At 42.8% G+C, this 24,687-nt stretch overlaps 1 protein-coding gene across 1 annotated transcript in view; it reads left to right on the top strand.

Moving 5' to 3' along the window:
* Nucleotides 1-2,438: 2,438 nt before the first annotated feature.
* Nucleotides 2,439-24,687, top strand: part of fras1 (Fraser extracellular matrix complex subunit 1) — a 311,268-nt gene continuing 289,019 nt past the window's right edge. The window contains exons 1-2 of the mRNA XM_060907238.1: nucleotides 2,439-2,868; nucleotides 8,021-8,052. Of these exons, the coding sequence (XP_060763221.1) occupies nucleotides 2,799-2,868; nucleotides 8,021-8,052 (102 nt within the window). The 5' untranslated portion in view covers nucleotides 2,439-2,798. The remainder of the gene's footprint in view (nucleotides 2,869-8,020; nucleotides 8,053-24,687) is intronic.

The following is a 24,687-nucleotide window of genomic DNA, read 5'->3' on the forward strand; positions in this document are numbered from 1 at the left end:
CTGAGACCCTGTAGAACAGGATAAATGGCAATACAGATAATGGATGGATGGATGTTGGGAACTTTTGAGCTGGGTCTTGGTGGATTTATGACTCAAACCTAGCAACCCTTGTCCCACAGGTCTGGAGGTAAACAAGACTAGAAAACCTGCAAAAACAAGAGTCAGATCTCTTGCTGAATTCTGATTCCTTCACCACTTTGCCAGGGTCGCCCCCTGTAAAGGAAAACCCATAAGGGTGTCTGTGTCATTCCGTGCGATAACCTGGCAACTTGTCCAGGGTGTTCCCCGCCTCTCACCCATAGTGAGCTGGAATAGGCTCCAGCTTGTCTGCGACCCTGTAGAACAGGATAAGCAGCGCCAGATAATGAATAGATTGATGGATGGATGTTGGGAACTTTTGAGCTGGGTCTTGGTGGATTTATGACTCAAACCTGGCAACCCTTGTCCCATGGGTCTGGAGGTAAACAAGACTAGAAAACCTGCAAAAACAAGAGTCAGCTCTCTTGCTGAATTCTGATTCCTTCACCACTTTGCCAGGGTTGCCCCCTGTAAAGGAAAACCCATAAGGGTGTCTGTGTCATCCGTGCGATAACCTGGCGACTTGTCCAGGGTATTCCCCGCCTCTCGCCCATAGTCAGCTGGGATAGGCTCCAGCTTGCCTGAGACCCTGTAGAACAGGATAAATGGCAATACAGATAATGGATGGATGGATGTTGGGAACTTTTGAGCTGGGTCTTGGTGGGTTTATGACTCAAACCTGGCAACCCTTGTCCCACAGGTCTGGAGGTAAACAAGACTAGAAAACCTGCAAAAACAAGAGTCAGCTCTCTTGCTGAATTCTGATTCCTTCACCACTTTGCCAGGGTCACCCCCTGTAAAGGAAAACCCATAAGGGTGTCTGTGTCATCCGTGCGATAACCTGGCAACTTGTCCAGGGTGTACCCCGCCTCTCGCCCATAGTCAGCTGGTATAGGCTCCAGCTTGCCTGAGACCCTGTAGAACAGGATAAATGGCAATACAGATAATGGATGGATGGATGTTGGGAACTTTTGACCTGGGTCTTGGTGGATTTATGACTCAAACCTGGCAACCCTTGTCCCACAGGTCTGGAGGTAAACAAGACTAGAAAACCTGCAAAAACAAGAGTCAGCTCTCTTGCTGAATTCTGATTTCTTCACCACTTTGCCAGGGTCACGCCCTGTAAAGGAAAACCCATAAGGGTGTCTGTGTCATCCCTGTGCTAACCTGGCGACTTGTCCAGGGTGTACCCCGCCTCTCGCCTATAGTCAGCTGGGATAGGCTCCAGCTTGCCTGAGACCCTGTAGAACAGGATAAATGGCAATACAGATAATGGATGGATGGATGTTGGGAACTTTTGAGCTGGGTCTTGATGGATTTATGACTCAAACCTGGCAACCCTTGTCCCACAGGACTGGAGGTAAACAAGACTAGAAAACCTGCAAAAACAAGTCAGATCTCTTGCTGAATTCTGATTCCTTCACCACTTTGCCAGGGTCACCCCCTGTAAAGGAAAACCCATAAGGGTGTCTGTGTCATCCGTGCGATAACCTGGCAACTTGTCCAGGGTGTACCCCGCCTCTCGCCCATAGTCAGCTGGTATAGGCTCCAGCTTGCCTGAGACCCTGTAGAACAGGATAAATGGCAATACAGATAATGGATGGATGGATGTTGGGAACTTTTGACCTGGGTCTTGGTGGATTTATGACTCAAACCTGGCAACCCTTGTCCCACAGGTCTGGAGGTAAACAAGACTAGAAAACCTGCAAAAACAAGAGTCAGCTCTCTTGCTGAATTCTGATTCCTTCACCACTTTGCCAGGGTCACCCCCTGTAAAGGAAAACCCATAAGGGTGTCTGTGTCATCCGTGCGATAACCTGGCAACTTGTCCAGGGTGTACCCCGCCTCTCGCCCATAGTCAGCTGGTATAGGCTCCAGCTTGCCTGAGACCCTGTAGAACAGGATAAATGGCAATACAGATAATGGATGGATGGATGTTGGGAACTTTTGAGCTGGGTCTTGATGGATTTATGACTCAAACCTGGCAACCCTTGTCCCATGGGTCTGGAGGTAAACAAGACTAGAAAACCTGCAAAAACAAGAGTCAGATCTCTTGCTGAATTCTGATTTCTATACCACTTTGCCAGGGTCACCCCCTGTAAAGGAAAACCCATAAGGTGCGGGTGAAAATAGTGAAATATTAAGAAATAAACAGTAAATGCATACATTGTGTGCACAGGAGTGTGTGAAAGGCTTTGGTTCTTTGGTGAAAACTTGAATGAAGATACAGATGGTGCACTGACTGGAGAGAGGGAAGGAAGGAGGGAAGGAAGGAGGGAGGGTGGGTGTTCCAATCCCCTCATCAATACTCAACTTCCCCTAGCCAGTGCTCATAGCTCAGAGTCCTCAGCATGAGCCTGCTTGGTGTTCTCTCTCTCTCTCCTTCTCTGTCTCCTATAATTAACCAGACAAGCTCGCCGTTTCCCATGCAATGGGCTTGCGCCCTTAAATTCAAGTGGACTTATATATCAAGTAGGAACTGAACTTGTGTGGACTGCACACTGGCGCGCGGATCATCGGCTCGAATCCCTTTTCTTCTTCTTGCAGGATTACTGAAGCAAGCTGCCTCTTCCTCAAACCCTGGTGCATCTGCTCACCTTCAGAGACCATGTTTCATGGAAATTCTGATTTATACTCTATCTAAAAGCGTTTTGAGGTTATTTCCTTTCTTTTCTTTTTTTTCTTCTTAAATGAATGACTGAACATTTTCTAAAGTCGTCATGGACCTTGTGTCGTGGATTCTTCTCGTCGCGTGTACAACATTCTGCGCGGTCACGCGAGGAGCCCAAGGTTTGTGTCAAAGTTAATTTTGGTCTCAAATGACTCTCTGGAGCTTCATGCAGATTTGTAAAGCGCTGAAAAGTTGCTCTACTAACAACAACAACAGCTGCTGCAGCTGCAGCAACAACATCACTGTGTTTGTAAATAATTTCATGCTGTTCCACATTAATGGTGCGTGCGCGCGCACTGAGGATAACCTGAACACCGCTGGCACAGCTGTGCTCAGGTTCTGCATCTCATCAATTGCACCATTGCCTTTAAATGCATGAGTTAGAAGTGCGGCACTGTGCTTTGTGATGAATGAAAAGTGCAACATTTCAGCATGCAACATTGGAACGGTTTCAGACTTCATTCAAAGTGTGCGCATTTCAAAGCTGAGGTTTTACAGGCTAGTGGTGTTTTTAAAGAACTGTTAAGAAGCACTGTCGCAGCTTCTAGACACTGTGGGATTTCTTGCCAGAGCAAAACTTTTGATCATTAATCTCTGACTTATAAATAATGCTACATGATACTGCCAAGACTTTGAATCACCAAAACTCATATGCATGGTGACTCATACTTGGTGTTTCTTTCTTATTTGTCTTGTTTGCACAGAAAGATGTTGCCATTGCCTGTATTTCATGATACCCTGTCATGTATCTAAAAAAAAAAAGTCCCCAGTGTTGAATTACATCTCAGCATTAACAGTGGCTGTTGAATTAATTCTATTGGGGGTACATTTGCATCCATTGTAATGTTAGGAGTCCAGGAACACTTTGTGTGTGTGTGTGTGTGTGTGTGTATACATATGTATGAGAGAGAGAGAGAGAGAGACATGAAAGACTCCAGACCTTTTAGAATGAAAATGAAGTGGTGCTGCCCCTGTAGATTTCCACTAAAAATGATGGAATTGGTTGGAACTGTGGTTCACCATCGATATTTATTTATACACTGAAATGATCAGGAAACCAAGCAGACACATTCTGAAGCTCTTTCAGGTTTATTCATACTGCACTGTGTCTAAGTATTCAAAACCCCTCTCATATAATATCCTTTTTTGGGGGGGGATCTATTTTACAACCCCGATTCCAAAAAAGTTGGGACAAAGTACAAATTGTAAATAAAAACGGAATGCGATGATGTGGAAGTTTCAAAATTCCATATTTTATTCAGAATAGGACATAGATGACATATCAAATGTTTAAACTGAGAAAATGTATCATTTAAAGAGAAAAATTAGGTGATTTTAAATTTCATGACAACAACACATCTCAAAAAAGTTGGGACAAGACCATGTTTACCACTGTGAGACAGTCTGTAAACGTCTGGGGACTGAGGAGACAAGTTGCTCAAGTTTAGGGATAGGAATGTTAACCCATTCTTGTCTAATGTAGGATTCTAGTTGCTCAACTGTCTTGGGTCTTTTTTGTCGTATCTTCCGTTTTATGATGCACCAAATGTTTTCTATGGGTGAAAGATCTGGACTGCAGGCTGGCCAGTTCAGTACCCGGACCCTTCTTCTACGCAGCCATGATGCTGTAATTGATGCAGTATGTGGTTTGGCATTGTCATGTTGGAAAATGCAAGGTCTTCCCTGAAAGAGACGTCGTCTGGATGGGACCATATGTTGCTCTAGAACCTGGATATACCTTTCAGCATTGATGGTGTCTTTCCAGATGTGTAAGCTGCCCATGCCACATGCACTAATGCAACCCCATACCATCAGAGATGCAGGCTTCTGAACTGAGCGCTGATAACAACTTGGATTGTCCTTCTCCTCTTCAGTCCGAATGACACGGCGTCCCTGATTTCCATAAAGAACCTCAAATTTTGATTCGTCTGACCACAGAACAGTTTTCCACTTTGCCACAGTCCATTTTAAATGAGCCTTGGCCCAGAGAAGACGTCTGCGCTTCTGGATCATGTTTAGATACGGCTTCTTCTTTGAACTATAGAGTTTTAGCTGGCAACGGCAGATGGCACGGTGAATTGTGTTCACAGATAATGTTCTCTGGAAATATTCCTGAGCCCATTTTGTGATTTCCAATACAGAAGCATGCCTGTATGTGATGCAGTGCCGTCTAAGGGCCCGAAGATCACGGGCATCCAGTATGGTTTTCCGGCCTTGACCCTTACGCACAGAGATTCTTCCAGATTCTCTGAATCTTTTGATGATATTATGCACTGTAGATGATATGTTCAAACTCTTTGCAATTTTACACTGTCAAACTCCTTTCTGATATTGCTCCACTATTTGTCGGCGCAGAATTAGGGGGATTGGTGATCCTCTTCCCATCTTTACTTCTGAGAGCCGCTGCCACTCCAAGATGCTCTTTTTATACCCAGTCATGTTAATGACCTATTGCCAATTGACCTAATGAGTTGCAATTTGGTCCTCCAGCTGTTCCTTTTTTGTACCTTTTAACTTTTCCAGCCTCTTATTGCCCCTGGCCCAACTTTTTTGAGATGTGTTGCTGTCATGAAATTTCAAAATGTCTCACTTTCGACATTTGATATGTTGTCTATGTTCTATTGCGAATACAATATCAGTTTTTGAGATTTGTAAATTATTGCATTCCATTTTTATTTACAATTTGTACTTTGTCCCAACTTTTTTGGAATCGGGGTTGTACATTCTATCTATGCAACAATGCATCAATTCAAAGCATTAGGCAAAATGAACAGGAAAAGACCTTAAAAATAACTATTGCTTAGATAATAGATCTGTCCAAAGGAATGTGCAAATCAGTCTGGCAGAGGTTTTTTTTTTGTTTGTTTGTTTTTTTTTCTTATTGGATGAAGATCCCAAAGCTGCTCAGTTAATATGAAAAAGGTTGAAATTATACAGTATGCAATGTGTGGGCAAACAAGTTCTAAGATATTATATCATCCAGAAAATGAGATGCAGTCTTTTGAACTGAGAATCATGTATCTTTTTATTTAGTTTTGTATGGTAGTTTCTGTAATTTTTATAGTTCTTTTTCAACTCTTACCTGCTGTCTCATTAGGCAGATACAATATAACTGTTTAATTTGTTTATAAGTACAACTTCAAATCCAAAAAATGTTGGGATGCTGTGTAAAATGTAAACAAAAACAGAATGCGATGATTCGCAAATCATGGAAACCCTATATTTAATTGGAAATGGTACAAAGACAACATCTCAAATGTTGAAATGGAGAAATTTTATTGTTTTTGAAAAATATAGGCTCATTCTGAATTAGTGGCAACTACATGTTTCAAAAAAAGTTGGGACAGGAACAACAAAAGACTGAAAGAGAGGTGGACTCTCTCCGAAGTAAAGATGAGGAAGGGTTCACCTCTCTGTGAAGGAAAATGGTGCAAAAGTTTAAGAATAGCATTCTTCAGTGTAAAATTGCAAAGAATTTGGGGATCACATCATCTACAGTACATAATATCATTACAGGATTCAGAGAAATCTCTGTATACAAGGGACAAGGATGAAAACCAACTTTGAATGCTGATAATATTTGAGCCCTCAGGCAGCACTGCATTAAAAACTGACATAATTCTATCGTGGAAATCTCTGCACAGGCTCAGTAACACCAGAAAACCATCGTCTGTGAACACGGTGTGTTACTGCATCCACAAATACAAGTTAAAACTATATTAAAACAATATCCAGAAACACCACTGCTTTCTCTGGGTCCAAGCTCTTTTATGATGGACAGAGGTCAAGTGGAAAATTGTCCTGTGGTCTGATGAGTCAAAATTTGAAATTCTTTTTGGAAATTATGGACACTGCGTCCTCCAGGCTAAAGAGGAGAGGGACTATCTGGCTTATCAGCACACAGTTCAAAAGCCAGCATCTGTAATCGTATGGGGTGCATTAGTGTTGGAGCAACCTGCTGCCACCTGGACAACATCTTTTTCAGGGAAGGCCTTGCTTATTTCAGCAAGACAATGTCAAACAGGATTCTGCACATATTACAACTGCATGGCTCTATACTAAAGGCCAATTTATGCTGACAACCCAGTCCTCGCAGATAGCGTCGCAGACAGTGTCTGCGTAGCCCCCCCCACCTTCGCAGACGCTCTGCGCACACCTCCCAAAAATTGTGACCACCGCAGAAGCCTCGCAGACAGCGTCGCAGACAAGAGGGCTCTGATTGGTCCACTCTACATCCGCTGTACACACACTTCCGCTTCCCTACTTTCCCGGTTTGTTTTGTTTTCACGACCGCCATTTTTAAAAACACGAGTGAAGATGGAGCAGCATGAAGAGCGGTTGATTGAGGAAGTACGTACATCTATATGACTCCAGTTCTAGTCATTATAAAAAAAAAAGTTCTAGTCATTATAAGTAACCGGAGGATAAACACTCCACTAACCACACCCACCAACTACTCCTAGCGACTTCGCGCCCCCTTGCGTTGTGCCGGTGAATAACATCGGGCACGCCTATTACTCCCCGCTCAACGATAAATTACAACTGTCTGCAAAAAGCTATCTGCGAAAGCCTTGTCGCAAGAGCATGCAGAGGCCTTAAGAGTCTGGGTGCTAAACTGGCCTGCCTGCAGTCCAGACCTGTCTCCTATTGAAAATATTTGATGCATTATGAAGTGCAAAATATGACAAAGGAGACCCTGAATTGTTAAGCAACTAAAATTATATATCATGAAAGAATGGGACAACAGTTTGCTTTCAAAACTACAGCAATTGGTCTCCTCAGTTCCCAAACATTTACAGAGTGTTGTTAAAAGTAGAAGTGATACAATACAGTAGTAAACATGCCCCTGTCCCAACTTTTTTGAAACATGCTGCTGGCATCATATTCAAAATGAGCATATATTTAAAAAAAAATACAATTTCTCAACATCTGACATATTGTCTTTGTACTGTTTTCAATGAAATATAAGGTTTCTATGATTTGTGAATTATCGATATACGTTCTATTTTTATTTACGCTTTACACAGCATTCCAACATTTTTGGAATTGGGATTTGTTGCTGGAAATTAATTATCCAATATCTACCGTTGACATGCCGATTTAAGGTATTAGCCTATTATAATCATGTGTCATTTATTTAAGGTGTATCAAAGTTTTTATAAAGGAAATCATGTTTTCTAAGCTGCCAATGAAGCTTTTGATGTCGAGCTAAGTGACACATGTTTCTTCTTCTTTTCTGCTCCAATGCCCCTCATCCCTACTCCTCTACAGGAGCTTGTGTCCACCAAGGAGCCCTGGTTGCGGTATGTATGGATTTCTGTTTGTCTTTTTGCTTTATCTGGTTCAAGTACGTTCTTGCAATTATCTGAGCTTCAAGCTGTAATTGTACACGATTTACACAAGCTGGACTTGGCATTATTAATAATTCAGGAGAAGTACATTTTTATGGCTCCGCCTCTGACAGCTGCGCGCTGATAAAGTATCAACGAGAATAGACCGAATAGCAGTGTGGATGGGCAGAAGTGCCTTGTGAATAATGAATGCCAGCAGACTTTGGGAATGTTAATGGGGCAGAGAAACAAGCTAGATTCTACGGTGTGATAAATGGATCACTGTCTCTTTGACAGACGTCTCACTGTGTACAGGTCATTTCTTGTAGTTAGAGGTCTGTGACCAGACGTGTCGTAAGATCTTGAAGATATTTAACAACAACCCTGACTCCTGAGGTATAATAATTGGTTACCAATTCCTGGGTTCTTAACTGTGGCTCAGAAATGAGTAGCAAATTGTGTGTTCAAGGTTATACCATAAATCCAAGTCTGCTCCTGGAGGGGAAAAAGGTTACATTTAGACCCAAAAGTATAAGATTTAAGTCTCTGGAGAATGCTTAATTCTTATAATACCAACCCTCAACAAAGGGTTTCCAAGTGGAACCACTTTAGAAAGTTTGGATGCCTTGTAGTTGTAGATCAAGGTGACCGGACTTGTGGTAAGATTTTGAAGACGTTAAACAACTCGTCTGACTCCTCAGTTATAGAAATTGGTGACAAATTCCCATGCTTTTAAATGTGGTTCTGGGATGAGCAGCAAAATGGTCTTCAAGATTATATCATAAATCCAAATCCACTCTTTGGGAGAAAAGGTTCCATCTAGCACCCTAAAGTTAGAGGTTTATACTTCTTAATCCTGGTAAAATCATACAACCAAAGGTTTCCCTGTTCACAAAATGTACCAATTGGAAACTCTTTAGCAAGCTAGGATGTCTTATAGGTCAAAGTGACCGTACTTGTGGCAAGATCTTGAATTGATTTAATAACTCATCTGAATTTTACGTTATTACAATTGATGACCAATTCCCAGGCATTTATAAACAGCTCTGGATTGAGTGGCACACGTCTTCAAATTTCTCCTGTTGTTGGGGGGGAGGGAGAAGAATGTTCAATCCTTGGACAACCCATAACTTGAGGAAAACCCTACAACACGGGCTTTCCCAGGTGGAAAATCTTTAGAAAGCATGAATCTTTAACAATATGAAGAAACCTCAAGGAACCCCTTTTTTCTAAGTATTCGAGACATTATGTTGAGAACCTGAAAAGCTTTTCCATGTCAACCATTTGTCTGAGAACATATCTGAGAACTTCATTTACCGCTGCTTTACTAATGTTTGTAATTTTCCAAGTCTTGCTTGAACTCTCACTTACCCCTTTTCCACCAAATCAGTTCCAGGGCTGGTTCGGGGCCGGTGCTGGTTCACAACTCGTTCAACTTGCGAGCCAGCTGAGAACCAGTTTGCTTTTCCATAGCTCGCGGTGCTAAGTGGAGCCACGCCATTACGTCGCTGTATACGCCATTACGTCACTGTATACGCCATTACGTTGCTGTATATGTCAGTTACGTCGCTACGTTTACATAAACCTTGGCGTGAATATTGAAGCAAAAACAACACGGAAGAAGCAGCAGCAACAACAACAATAATAATAATAATAATGGATGACTTCGCGTTTGTGTAGCTGCTGCTTCTCGTCGCTTAAAAATGGCGATCTTTCGCGGTCTTGTTATTGTTGTTGGTCTTAACAACTCCCCCCCCCCCCCGCTGACGTAAGCAGTTCTTTCCTCTGGCCCAGCAGAGAGTTGGTGCTAGCCTGGAACCGGTTTTTCTGGCCCCAGGGCCAGTTCTTTGTCAGTGGAAACAGAAAACCCGGTTCCAAACTAAGCACTGGCCCCGAACCAGCCCTGGAACTGCTTTGGTGGAAAAGGGGCATATGTCACTGAAATTCAGACAACTGGTAACCACTGCTATTTTATGTTCTGACCTGGATTTCAAAAAGCAGTAAGTTGCTATGTACTTGTTCCCCAGCTTGTAATGGTGGGTATTGGGTATTGACTAATCCCAACTATGTAGCCTTGAAATACTAGTTTGAAGGTAAATATACAGCAAAAGACTCTCTCCTGTGTTGGCTTTCTGTTAACCGATAGCTTTGAGAACCAGTGGTATGCGTCTATAGTGTGCTCTGGCATGGCTCTGACCTGAGAATCGGGAGGGTTTGTGGAGAAAGAAAGAGGCACGGAGGGGTAGGGTGATGGAGGTGGACAGGTGGAGACACGCTCCCACTCATTCAGGAAGAGGCCCTTTTGCAGTTCAAAGAAAAAGGCTGCCGGAAACACCTGGAGAAGGAGCCAGTCTATACCAGTGGAAATAAGGACATTTAGGCAAGACCAAAGACCATATCCAAATCTTTGGCGCTGGAGCATTGGCACTAATAAAAACTGATAATGAGCAGACATTTTTAAGGAAAGTCTTTGCTGAAGAGAGTTGGCTAAATGTAATGACTGGGTCTAGTGGACCATAGTAGAGGTATTCTGACATGGAGGAAGACGATTAATACCTCCTAGTGAAGCAGTACTTGGCCTTTCTGTAACACTAGGTACTCTGCAGTACAGTACACCGCAACCAAATATAACACGTGCCTCCAGGCAAAAATTCTTGGCATTGCAAATATTTATCCTTGAAGAAATCAAAATCAAGGGCACTTGGTGAATAGAACTGTCTAAACAGAGACCTCTGGCAATAACACATGAGGGTTTGTTTTTGTTGTTGTTTTTTGTTTTTTTTGGTAAGCATGTGGTAATTCAGGGCAATGTTTCCACCTGCCAGGAATCTCAGTTTTCTACTCCAGCTTCCTGGGAATTGAATGACTAGTTTGCAGTTCAGTAGCTTCTGGCAATGTATGGGCTTTGTTTGATGGACATGATCAGCTTTTAAGTATGCTTTTGAAAAGGAAACTTTAGCCTTTCTCCAACAGGTATGAAATAATTCCAGTGATGGAAAAAGTGCATTCTGTCTCTCTCGCTCTCTTTTTGCTACTGTAGAATCAAAACGTGGTCGATAGAATGTGAAATTCTGAAGGACGCAGATGTTTAGTCATTGTGTTTGTCTTATTGTGTCTCCTGAAATTTTATAAAGAAGCAAAACTCGACATTATTGACAACTCATTATTTGTCTGGCAAAATGGTGGAAGCCTTATAGCATGTTGTATTCAAATCAAGTCAAATTCAATGGGCCATTCAGATTCCCAATCACCATATTTTGAGGTATTTCATTATTTAAATGACTGTCAAAACTACCGAAGAAGCCAAGAAAAAATGAGTGGCGTCTTAGTTGGCTGAAAACAACTGCCTACTTCCTTTAATCTGGAAATTGTTTCGAAGGTATGTACAATGCTCAACTTAACTGTATGACCAACAGGCAGACTTCTGCTATACATAGGTTGACATGGCTCCAGTTCCTGTTGTGAATAACTGCATAGTTAATCCAGTTCAGCTGTTACTATTGGTGATCATCCCATTCTGGCCAAACACTGAATGCCTGAGAGATAGTATCTTTGCTTTACCTGACAACTATCCATGCTGTTGGATGGTTACTTTCTGTAGAGAGATCTAATGCCGCTTTTCCACTACAAACGCGGCTGAGCCGTGCCGTGCCGAGTCGAGCTGAGTCGAGCTGAGCGGGGCTGTTGGAGTTGCATTTCGACTACAACCACGCTGAACCGTGCTGGCTGGAAGTGGGTGGACACATTGGGTGGAGTTAGCGAAAGTGGGTGGACGTCAGGTGATGTCGTTAAGCAGCGCAAACAGTGACATCAGTGACAGTGGCGGAACAAGTCAGAGCCGGGCCGGGGGCGGGGCAAATGACCGGGCCCTTTATTAAAGCTTATCATAACATCATTTTAGGCTACAAAATGTCCGCAACTGCGGTGTTTACCAATTTCAACACTACCGGGTGCAACTATGTTATTTAGTACATCTAGTCCTTCAAACGAACATGTAACTCAGAAACAAAAAACATTAGGATACTGTACATGGCTCATAATAAAACATCAATAGCCTATACTGCGCACATTATTTGAAGGGCATACGAATGAGCGCTCAGAGTGGTGACAGGAAGAGTCAGAAATAAAAGGAGGGCGGTGCAAACCTCACTGAATGCACTGTGTTTACCAATTTCAACACTACGGGGTGCAACTATGTTATTTTGTACATTAAGTCCTTCAAACGAACATGTAACTCAGAAACAAAAAAACATTAGGCGACATACTGTACATGGCTCATAATAAAACATCAATAGCCTACTGCGCGCATTATTTGAAGGGCAGACGACGAGCCTTGCGCTCCGCGAACTCGTCCACGATGCTCTGTATGTCACTGATTCAGTGAGCTTTTAAGCGGTAGTCTCACGACCCGGATAGTAAACAATAAACATGGAGGACATGGAGTCGTTAGTGTTGCTGGTCTTGGTGCTGTGGCTTGTTGTCACCGACAACGCCAACAGATACTGGCAAGAGCGTATAGATGAGGCGAGGCGCATAAGGCTTCAGAAATTCTCGTAATTCATAATTATTCTCCTTCCGGGTTTGCGGTGTTTACAGATCCCAGCGTGCTCGCGGGGCGTGTGTGGGCATGTGAGGACACGCCTCCTCACCAATCAGTGCACAGGGGAGTGTCTGCTCACGCCCCCAACCTCAGTCGGCACGGTTTGGCTCGCTTCAGCCCCACTCCAAAACGGTGCGAGTTTTAGGGGCTAAGCAGGGCTGAAACGAGCTGAGTCGTGCTGGTTTTTGGTAGTCGAAACGCGAGCCGTGTCGGGCTGAAGTGAGCTGAAGCGAGCTGAAGTGAGCTGAAAAAGGGTAGTGGAAAAGGGCCATAAAGGATGTTTGACTTCCCCGGTTATAATTTACCAAGACACTTGCATCCTAAAGTGTAGTGAAACTGAGTCAACTGTTGCAGTTACCAGCCCAGAAGTTCAGCAACAGCAAGTACCATGTTTGGTTAATAGGCCAACAAACATATCAACCGGATGTCTTTCCTTAGACTGTTTCTGGTTTGTTTGCTCAAAGGCCCCTTGGTTTTTGTCTTGTAGTCCATTCCCAGTGTTCAACCCATAGCCTTTAGCCAAGCATGTTTACACTCTGTCTTGGTGGTGAATGGATTTCTAATCCCGTTTGTGCTTTCTTAGGAAACAAGCCTACTATTTGAGCTTGCTTGCATAAAATAAATAAAATAATGTTAACTTGGTCTCATTTACAATGGAAAACAAGGAAATTGGTGGGACTTTTAAATTGAATAGATAAAACATTCACATTTGATGTGGACTAAGATACCCATGTATTCAGTGTCCATTAATTAAATATACCATGCACTGAGAGGCTCCAGTTGAAATTATGGATTCTCTGAGGTGACTGGTTTAGGACTATTTTGTGAAAGGTGCAGCCCTGAAGAAACTAATGGCCCTTTTCCACTACCCTTTTTCAGCTCACTTCAGCTCGCTTCAGCTCACTTCAGCCCGACACGGCTTGCGTTTCGACTACCTTAGAGCAGCACGACTCGGCTCGCTTCAGCCCTGCTTAGCACCCAAAACTCGCACGGTTTTGGAGTGGGGCTGAAGCGAGCCAAACCGAGCCGAGTGGGGCTAGGGGCATGAGGAGACACTCCCCTGTGCACTGATTGGTGAGGAGGAGTGTCCTCACATGCCCACACACGCCCCGCGAGCACGCTGGGATCTGTAAACACCGTAAACCTGGAAGAAGAAGAATTACGAATTACGAGAATTTCTGAAGCCTTATGCACCTCGCCTCATCTATACGCTCTTGCCAGTATCTGTTGGCGTTGTCGGTGACAACAAGCCACAGCACCAAGACCAGCAACACTAACGACTCCATGTTTATTGTTTACTATCCGGGTCGTGAGACTACCGCTTAAAAGGTCACTGATGTCACTGTTTGCGCCGCCTAACGATATCCCGTGACGTCCACCTACTTTCGCTAACTCCACCCAATGTGTCCACCCACTTCCAGCTAGCACGGTTCAGCGTGGTTGTAGTCGAAATGCAACTCCAACAGCCCCACTCAGCTCGACTCAGCCCGATTCAGCACGGCACGGCTCAGCCCAACTCAGCCGCGTTGGTAGTGGAAAAGCGGCATAATACTATGCCAGTCGCCTCAGAGAATCCATAATTACCGGTGCCTCTTAGCGCATGGTATATTTGATTTATATCCCTCATCAAAAAATTCTAAACTAAAAGTGCCAAGATTGAATCTCGGCATAAACTCACTGGAGGCAGCCAGTTTATGCCGAGATTCAATCTTAGCACTTTTAGTTTTGAATTTTTTGATGAGGGATATGAATCAAATGTGCCACAGCTGTGACTCGAGTCGGTCGTATAACTTGAAATTGTGATGCCAGTTCATGGTATATCCAGGATATACCATGACTGACTCGCATCAATTTTTTTTTTCTTTTTTGACCTCACGAGATACATTCAATGGTGGAACTATTTTATGTCATGTGAGCCATCCTTGGCCAATCCCTGCATGGGAATTTTTTGGTGAGGGATATAAACCTATATATATATATATACAATGTCCATATAATACTTCATTTAATTTCACTTATTAGGATTCTGCCTTAGCACAAAGGACAGAGGGATGTGAGCCTAAGTAAAGTCCCAGTGTACCATAGCTTTGACAATATTCGCGTACACAGTCCCGGTTTATTCAACATGAATTTCTGTGAGACTAATAGTCTTTAGAAAGATGCCTCAAACAGCACTTGAAAATATAGCAGATGGATTTTTTTTCCATATTATATCAAAGCCCATCTAGCTTCCTCATGTGGTCATCCAAGCCTCATGTCACATGTCATGTTGTGCCTTTTTAAGAATGTGAAGCATGCTATGAAAATGGAAAGCCAAAGGCATCCCTGAAAGTATATCTTCTGCCAAGAGTTAAGTTAAATGTGACTTCAAGTGATCCATCATATAGATGCATCCTTTCAGATTTTTTTTTTCCAGCATCATTTGCAAATTTACATTCTGCCTTGTATGGACCATACATTATGGATAGTCTCATAAATTGGGAAATATTTAAGCCATGTACGAAGAGATTGAGTGGAGTAACTGTTTTTTATTCTATCCACATTCACTGGATTTTGAGAAATGGAGCATTTTATTTTATTTTTTTTACAAATTCAATAAATAAAAACTTTTATACAAAACATCCAACAAAATAATTTTAGCTTGGAATGTAAACAAACCGGCGAAAATGACGACAATTTGTGAAAAATGCAATAATAATTCTTGAAAAAAAAGATATATGTTCTTGCCATCAAATACTTTCATTCCATATTTTGTTGCTTTTTTTTGTATTTTTTGGGATTTTGTTTTCGAGTACAGTTTTTATTTCATTCTTAGTTGGTTCAGCAACACACTCCGCCATTTTGTTTTTCTCTAGTCACAGTATGAGCTGGTAGCCTAGTAATAGAGTAGCCAATCAGAGTGCATGATTGCTCATATCCAGTGAATGTGGATAGAATAAATTCATATGTATCGATCTGAAATAGACCCCGAAGCCGCCGCCAGGCGCCGCTAAAACCGCCATTTAGAATTTGAGCCGCCGCCAGCCAATAATTTTGTAAGCCAATTTGAGCCTCTATCTAATAAAATTTGGCTGAGCCACTAAGAATTGTGTACATCAAATAATGGGTTTATCCACATCATGAGCTACAAGAAAAGTGACACAAACATGATCAACTGTACACACTAGTAGTAACACAATAGAGACGTATAGGCATACACTGTAGAGATTTAGAACTGATATCACAGCACAGAGAGCCACCACAAGCTTGCCACTGTGACTACCTGTCTGGCTTCCCGCCCCTCACACCGTTACCACGATACACTGGGGAACCCGGGAACCCACCCAGAGCATCAATCGACTCCGATATCGACGAGATGGCTGCATTCTTTGCCGCTGCTGAGGGAAAGTGTAAAGGTATTTTTTTGTTTGTTTGTTTGTTTCACATACTTCGAGATTGATAAAAAAAAAAGTACTCCACCACTCTACTTTCATCATAGTAAGATAGCTGCCAGTCCTTCACTGGTCATTGCTAGTGAGAGTAGATAGCTAGATGCCTTCCTCGAACAATCCAGATTAGCTTATTATTAGCATTGAACTACAATCTTGCTAGATTTATATTTACAATGAAGTAAGAGACCAGGGGACCTGTGGTAATTTGCTATTTATTCCCCCCATTTGTTTGATCCGTTCGCCCGGATATATGCCACACAGTGACGTCCAGTATCAGCCATTTGTAGCCATAAACATTTTGGTGGCTGCAGCAGCCATTAAGGTTTTGGCTGAGTCAGCTAGCCAGCCAATAATTTCATCAGCCAGCCATTATCCTGAAAACAAACGGCTTCGGGGTCTAATCTGAAATACCTGTTATAATGGTCGGGTGGGGTGGGGGGAGTCAAACTTTTGCCTCGTCAAACATTTTTGGTAAAATTGAAGATTCGTCAAGTGCGGTTCTCCTTCATTAATCACTCTGAGTTGTTGAAATTTGAAGCATGTTTTTCTCTGTGAATACCACAAAGATGGATGATGTCAGCATGGTGTGTGATTGTATGTGGAAGATTAAGATCCAGACCAGGCCTGTCTTTCCTTTAGTTTCCTTTCTGCTTTTTAATTAATGGTTCTTATTCATCCCATGTTCTAAAATCAAAACAAAACAATCCCTGTTTCTCCTAGTGCACAAGATGTTGAGAAGTAATAACTGCATGCTTTTATGTAACCATTGTAAGCAAAACCCATAGGAAGATTTTTTTTATTTGTTCACCTGACCAAATATTAGTGAAGGTAATGAAAGCTTGTCTAAGCCTGCTCAAATCATTTAATCTTGCGTCCTCACCTTGTGTCTTCTTAAGTGTTTTAATAACTTTGAATCGAGTAAAGCAAAGTGCAGAGTGATTCCTGCTTTTGTCTGCTCTCTATACCCTGTAGTCATGTTTCAGCTGATTTTGTTTTTAAGCGACTGGCTTGTCTTTAGACACAGAAGTTTCAGCTCCGCTCCTTTTTCATTACGTCTCATTGATGATGCACTGGCAGAAAGTTAAAATGTGGTTTAAATCTATGAACAAAGCCATCATAGCCAGTTTAACATGACAGAATGAGCCATTTGCAGTCCTATTTCGATGCAGTATCGCACAATCGGCTGTTTTATTATATTCGTCTGATCTAGACTTGCATATTAAAGGCTGAAACAAATGGCTTGAATTCTTCAGCGTGTTTAGAAGAATTGCACTTGTGTGTAATGTTTTAGGAATCAGGCCTGTTGCTCTGCAGTGTTAACTTGTTTGTCTCTTTTTTTGACGCATTGTAGCTCACATGGCGTTAACTGCCCCACGCTGGATGTATTGTAGCTGTCACATGTTGTGCAAACAGTTCCCAACAATTAGCATCTTTTGAAAACTGAGTGAACTTCACGTCAGCTTGATGGAGGGTGAAATCCTTTGTATGCAAGAAACAGAGTAATTGTTGATTTACAAGATGAGTCCTCTTTAATTTCTGAGGGAATATTTGATGAAACAATTCCTTATCACAATTAACTATTTGGAAAAAACATTCCACCATGTGCAATTTGACCATGAGGCACTTTGAAGTGTAACCTCCCCCTTTCAAGGATACCAGCCACAGGGAGTGAGAATGGAGATGCTTTCAGGCATTAGGGAATGAATAGAACACAATGGAAGTGCAGGGTTAAGTGAGGATTTCAGAGGTGAGTGACCCACCCCATGCCAAAACTGAACCTCCCACATTGCGTGTGCGTACATGTGTGGAATGCCTGATTCAGATCAGATCTAGAGGGTCACAGAATACATCACTTTAAATAGTTTTGTCTGTTGGTTTAAAAATGACTGGATGCAAAGTTTTGCACTTGTAGAGGGTGGCATTGTGGCACAACAGCAACGTAAATGATCGAAATGAAAAAGTAATTAATATATACTGCAGGGTTCTAACTAGGCCTTTTCAGCGTATCGGGCCGACACGCAGTGTTTCCTTACTGCTACGACCACGATATTGCCAACACGCCTGTAAAAGTTGCCGCTACACTAATAAAAAGACTGGTCAGTCTTGAAAATGTGGTCTTTTTGTTTAATTTTCTCTTGTTACCCCCATGCAGCAGTGACCACGCGCCACTATGCAAATGTTCTACATTCAGACATACTCCACTCCCCGTCCACATAAGCACCCAGTGCATAGCTGCCTGAGTAGTTCTGTGTGGCGATCGTCACTGATCATACTAGTCCGGTTTATCTCCTTCCTTTTGCTGTGTTCGCGGTAAAGTACCATCCGACTTAAGAGGCGCTTATGTGCCATGCACATATGTGCTGGTCCCCAGCAATATATTTTTTTTAAATGATGCGACACTGTGCATTGAAACTGTCAGATTAACAGTCAGTTGGGGAAGGTATGACAGGAGTTAGATCTGGATAGTCATGGATTGTAATTGAATGGCTAAAGCTGACACTTGGTGAACATCAACTGGTTGTTTTTATTCTTATTCCATAAATATGTCGCTAATATAATTGAATATTACCGTGAGTTGGCCTAGTGGTTAGCATGCCCGCCTCTCGATCGGGAGATCGCGAGTTCTACTCACGGTCAGGTCATACCAAAGACCATCATAAAAATGGTACCTATTGCCGTCTGGCAAGGCACGCTGCAATACAGATGCGACTGGGGAGTCAAACTCTCGCGGTTACCAGACGACTAGCCCCCACTGTAACCCTCTAGAAACGGAGATTGGTGGCGCCACATGGTGTGGGAAGGACTTTGACTTGATAATTGAATATTAATTATAATAGTCTTCAATCAAAAACAATCACAGCAACTTTTGGCAAAAAAACCCCAAAAATCTCATTAATATTACCAAAAAAGAGTGACTTTCAGGGAGGCCAGGAAATGCATTTCCGAGCGTGTAGAACCTGTGAGCTTTCAGGGGCCTAAGGCAGCCCCTGAACCCCTGGCCGTTATGACTGGTTCCACTACACTGAGATTTTTCTAGTTAGAACCCCATACTGTGTGTTTTCAAGTTAGAATTTGTTGATGTACTGTGTAGACCCTCAGATAAACAAGCTTTGAATAAAAATTGTCTCATTTGTCGTCCCCCCCCCCCCAGAGTAACATGTTAACAGGTCAAATGAAATGATTTATGTTGGACCTACACACACTACTATTGCACATTTTTACTATATGCATGTCATTTATATATCCTCGATGTCTCTCTGTTGAAAATCCAGAGCTTTCAATTTAAATTTCCGTTAACAATTTAAAAAGATGCTTGTGTGTAATATATAGGAAGTGTAACTCTGATGCTTTTAAGATGTCATATGCTAAGTGTTATTTAACTGCGATCTTGGGCAGCTGTACATTCTTGTGCATAAAACTACATATAGGGCGACCATTCACTATTCAGTCTGCTTCCTTTCTGTTAATCCATAACTAACTTTGGAAGAAATCTGCCGAGCAAAGTTTAGTGTGTCCTTAATTGAACTGACTGCTAAAGTTTCAGTAAGGATTATTTCAGCTGAACTTCAGGGTCTGGAATAATCTGAGCTTGTTGATGTGCTTAGGGATGTAATAATAATAATAATAATAATAATTAAAAAAAATTTAATTATATTTGTGTATGTAAATACTTAATTTATCTAGAAGTTTTCTCTATTTTCTATTCTCTGTTTATCCTGTAATGATGCTACTGGAATTTTAATTTCCTGAGGGAACCCTCCCAAAGGGATCAATAAAATTCTATCTAATCTAATAGCAAGCAATTATACTTGCCCCATTCTTTACAACTTCCGTGTCTTTGGGTATACATATGCTTTATCCCAAGATCTCAGAGTACTGAATCAGCAAAGCTGGCCTCCAATTGTTGCAACCACACATTGCTGTTCAGCGTAATAGGTGCCGCAAGACATCCATCATTGATCTCTGTAGCCCAGGTCTGGCCTAGATAGAGAACTTCAGGTCCAGAGCTGTGGCCTGCAGCGGCTCTTTTACCTTCCCCAAGGTTTCTGTTGGATGTCTGAATCTAGAATCAAATGGCGATGATGTTTTGGTCTTTAACGAGAAGCACTTTTACTGTATATACGAATAAAAACTGTATAGCCAAATTATAACGTAACCACTGAGGATTTTCGCACTGTCACGGATGGATTATATTTTAAAAAAAAAGTATTATGTAAGTACAAATTAGGATTGCAGTGTCGCTATCTGTATTAAGGTTGCACAGTTTAATGATTTAACCATCACTCAGATGACCTTTTTCTGCATTTTGTGTCAGAGCGCCTCACGTCGGAGTACCTTAATTTCCAAGTTATAACACAAGAATACACTAGAAAAGCAGCCTGAATAGAAGTCAATCGATATATTGATCTGGAATGATTTGTGCAGGTGTTTTGAACTCTGATATTAACTGACATAACCTGGAAGCCCTGCCCCTTCCCCTGGTCTCTGATGCTCTTGACAGGATTTTCAGGGCATCCTTTGCTTTCTGTCAGGATAAAATGGAGAATGTTTTGAGTTTGTTATTGTGACAAAATCTGTCAGTGTGTTCAACTTGTTCAACTAGTATTTAGTTAACAATTAATATTATGGATGCCACTGGAGGAAGCCATGGCCTAATGGTTAGACTAGAGAAGCAGCTTTGGGACCAAAAGGTTGCCGGTTCGATTCCCTGAACCAGCAGGAATGGCTGAAGTGCTCTTGAGCAAGGCACCTAACCCCCAACTGCTCCCCAGGCTGCCCTGGGTACACTGCCATTCAAAAGTTTGGGGTCACCCAGACAATTTTGTGTTTTCCATGAAAAGTCACACTTTTATTTACCACCATAAGTTGTAAAATGAATAGAAAATATAGTCAAGACATTTTTCTGGCCATTTTGAGCATTTAATCGACCCCACAAATGTGATGCTCCAGAAACTCAATCTGCTCAAAGGAAGGTCAGTTTTATAGCTTCTCTAAGGCCAAGTTTACATTAGACCGTATCTGTCTCGTTTTCTTCGCGGATGCACTGTCCGTTTACATTAAACCACCTGGAAACGCCGGGAAATGGGAATCCGCCAGGGTCCACGTATTCAATCCAGATCGTGTCTGGTCCGGTGCTGTGTAAACATTGAGAATACGCGGATACGCTGTGCTGAGCTCTAGCTGGCGTCGTCATTGGACAACGTCACTGTGACATCCACCTTCCTGATTCGCTGGCGTTGGTCATGTGACGCGACTGCCGAAAAACGGCGCGGACTTCCGCCTTGTATCACCTTTCATTAAAGAGTATAAAAGTATGAAAATACTGCAAATACTGATGCAAATACTGCCCATTGTGTAGTTATGATTGTCTTTAGGCTTGCCATCCTTCCACTTGCAAGTGGTAAGTGATGTGCACTGGGATCACACACACAGCGGCTCAGTCCCGAATCACTGCTCGTGCACTACACTCGCGCGCTCTGTGAGCTGCGCAGGGCCGGAGTGCGCACCCTCCAGAGGGCACTCGCTGTTCAGGGCGGAGTGATTTGGAGCGCAGGATGCCTGCGGAGCCGAGCGTATCCGTGTATTGGTGTTGCTGTGTGCACGCGAATCGTGTATTGGTGTTGCTGTGTGCACACTAATCGTTTTAAAAACGTGAATCTGATGATCCGCTGATACGGTCTAATGTAAACCCCGCCTAAAGAGCTAAACTGTTTTCAGCTGTGCTAACATGATTGTACAAGGGTTTTCTAATCATCCTTTAGCCTTCTGAGGCAATGAGCAAACACATTGTACCAATATGGCCCTTTTCCACTACCCTTTTTCAGCTCACTTCAGCTCGCTTCAGCTCACTTCAGCCCGACACGGCTCGCGTTTCGACTACCAAAAACCAGCACGACTCAGCTCGTTTCAGCCCTGCTTAGCCCCTAAAACTCGCACCGTTTTGGAGTGGGGCTGAAGCGAGCCAAGCCGTGCCGAGTGAGGCTGGGGGCGTGAGCAGACACTCCCCTGTGCACTGATTGGTGAGGAGGAGTGTCCTCACATGCCCACACACGCCCCGCGAGCGCGCTGGGATCTGTAAACACCGTAAACCCGGAAGGAGAATAATTACGAATTACGAGAATTTCTGAAGCCTTATGCGCCTCGCCTCATCTATACGCTCTTGCCAGTATCTGTTCGCGTTGTCGGTGACAACAAGCCACAGCACCAAGACCAGCAACACTAACGACACCATGTCCTCCATGTTTATTGTTTACTATCTGGGTCGTGAGACTACTGCTTAAAAGATCACTGAATCAGTGACACAGAGCATCGTGGACGAATTCGCGGAGCGCAAGGCTCGTCGTATGCCCTTCAAATAATGCGCACAGTAGGCTATTGATGTTTTATTATGAGCCATGTACAGTATGTCACCTAATGTTTTTTTGTTTCTGAGTTACATGTTCGTTTGAAGGACTTAATGTACAAAATAACATAGTTGCACCCCGTAGTGTTGAAATTGGTAAACACAGTGCATTCAGTGAGGTTTGCACCGCCCTCCTTTTATTTCTGACTCTTCCTGTCACCGTTGCAACCTCTGAGCGCTCATTCGTATGCCCTTCAGATAATGTGCGCAGTATAGGCTATTGATGTTTTATTATGAGCCATGTACAGTATCCTAATGTTTTTTGTTTCTGAGTTACATGTTCGTTTGAAGGACTTGATGTACTAAATAATATAGTTGCACCCGGTAGTGTTGAAATTAGTAAACACCGCAGTTGCGGACATTTTGTAGCCTAAAATGATGTTATGATAAGCTTTAATAAAGGGCCCGGTCATTTGCCCCGCCCCCGGCCCGGCTCTGACTTGTTCCGCCACTGTCACTGATGTCACTGTTTGCGCTGCTTAACGACATCACGTGACGTCCACCCACTTTCGCTAACTCCACCCAATGTGTCCACCCACTTCCAGCCAGCACGGTTCAGCGCGGTTGTAGTCGAAATGCAACTCCAACAGCCCCGCTCAGCCCGACTCAGCTCGACTCGGCACGGCACGGCTCAGCCGCGTTTGTAGTGGAAAAGCGGCATTAGAACACTGGAGTGATGGTTGCTGGAAATGGGCCTCTATACACCTATGGAGATATTGCACCCAAAACCAGACATTTGCAGCTAGAATAGTCATTTAGCACATTAGCAATGTATAGAGTGTATTTCTGATTAGTTTAAAGTGATCTTCACTGAAAAGAACAGTGCTTTTCTTTCAAAAATAAGGACATTTCAAAGTGACCCCAAACTTTTGAACGGTAGTGTATGTTGTGCATCTCACTGGACAACAGCGTCTGCTAAATGAATGTAATGTAACGCAATGAAAAAGTTCGTCTTCGCCTTCAGTTTTTGTCCAAAAGAGAAAATATGCAGAATTTGGACCTAAAAAAGATTAAATCGGTCCAGCACAGGTATAGCCTACAAACATTTTATGAGCATGTGACCTACTGTTGATTAGCATGTGCACGAGTGCTTGTAATAAAGGCTACATGATCAGTTTGTCTTCAAATTAAGTGTGTGTGACTGCTGATCTCATGCAAATTGGTTACGTCAGACGTTCTACAACAGAAATATCCACAAGTCTTGTCCCATCTGAATAGTAAGAATGTTTTTCTCTTTTTTTTTTTTTAAATCAAGCTTACTTCACTCTAAATAATAAATTTTTAGGCAAGGGGAATCATTCTATCAGAATATTATATGCCTTTAAGCCTTGAACAAAATTTACCCTGTAATTCCCCCCCAAAATAACATGATCTTCGATCGAGTGGAATGCTTTATGTCAGACCTGCATACACAGCTACTTTTTTTAATCCATGTCTGTCATTCTGTGGCACAATGCCTCCGTGCCTCCTCGATGGCTCTCTGTTGAAAATAATGCCTTTGTTCTTGGACCTGTCTGTCTACAGCCTGAGGTTGAGCGCTGGCTAATGGCCAGGCGCCAGGCGATAGCTGATGATTCGCACACAGGCAGCGGCGTGAGCCTGTCAGCACTCAGACTCTGTGAGCTCTCCCTGTTGTTATCTTTTGTCCTGTCTCCTTACTTACTGCTCTGTCATCCACCTCTGCATCAAAGGAATGCTACAATTAGCCTCTTCAGGTTCCGGTTTATTACAGATGTAACACCGATTGTTACAAACTGAAACACCTGGAAAGCCTCTACAAGGAGCAGACTGTAATTTGCAGGGGAAGAGCTGGGGGAGGAAGGAAGGCTGAAGTTTGTCCTTCAAGGGCTTTTCATAACCAAGCACCCATCTGTCATTAGGTCAGGCTCTGTAGTCATTTCCCAGGCATGCTGGGGGAAAAATAGTTGCTGACAAACTGCTATGAGGAATTAATTTGCTCGGGGTAAGGTGTATATTAACACCCAGACCTGTAAACTTCAGGGCCTTAAAGTAGAGCCAATACTTTTATGTAGTCTGTAATCTACAGACGAGGGTTAATCCAGTGTCCAAATCTGTGTCTGTATTTGTTTAATACAGACACAGCCCATCTGTCCCTCTGAGTTACATGTTGATCCTGGGATTGAGATGCTGGCCTCTTCTGCCCCTCGGACCTG

This window comes from Neoarius graeffei, chromosome 24, assembly GCF_027579695.1.
Source record: "Neoarius graeffei isolate fNeoGra1 chromosome 24, fNeoGra1.pri, whole genome shotgun sequence".
NCBI lineage: Eukaryota > Metazoa > Chordata > Actinopteri > Siluriformes > Ariidae > Neoarius > Neoarius graeffei.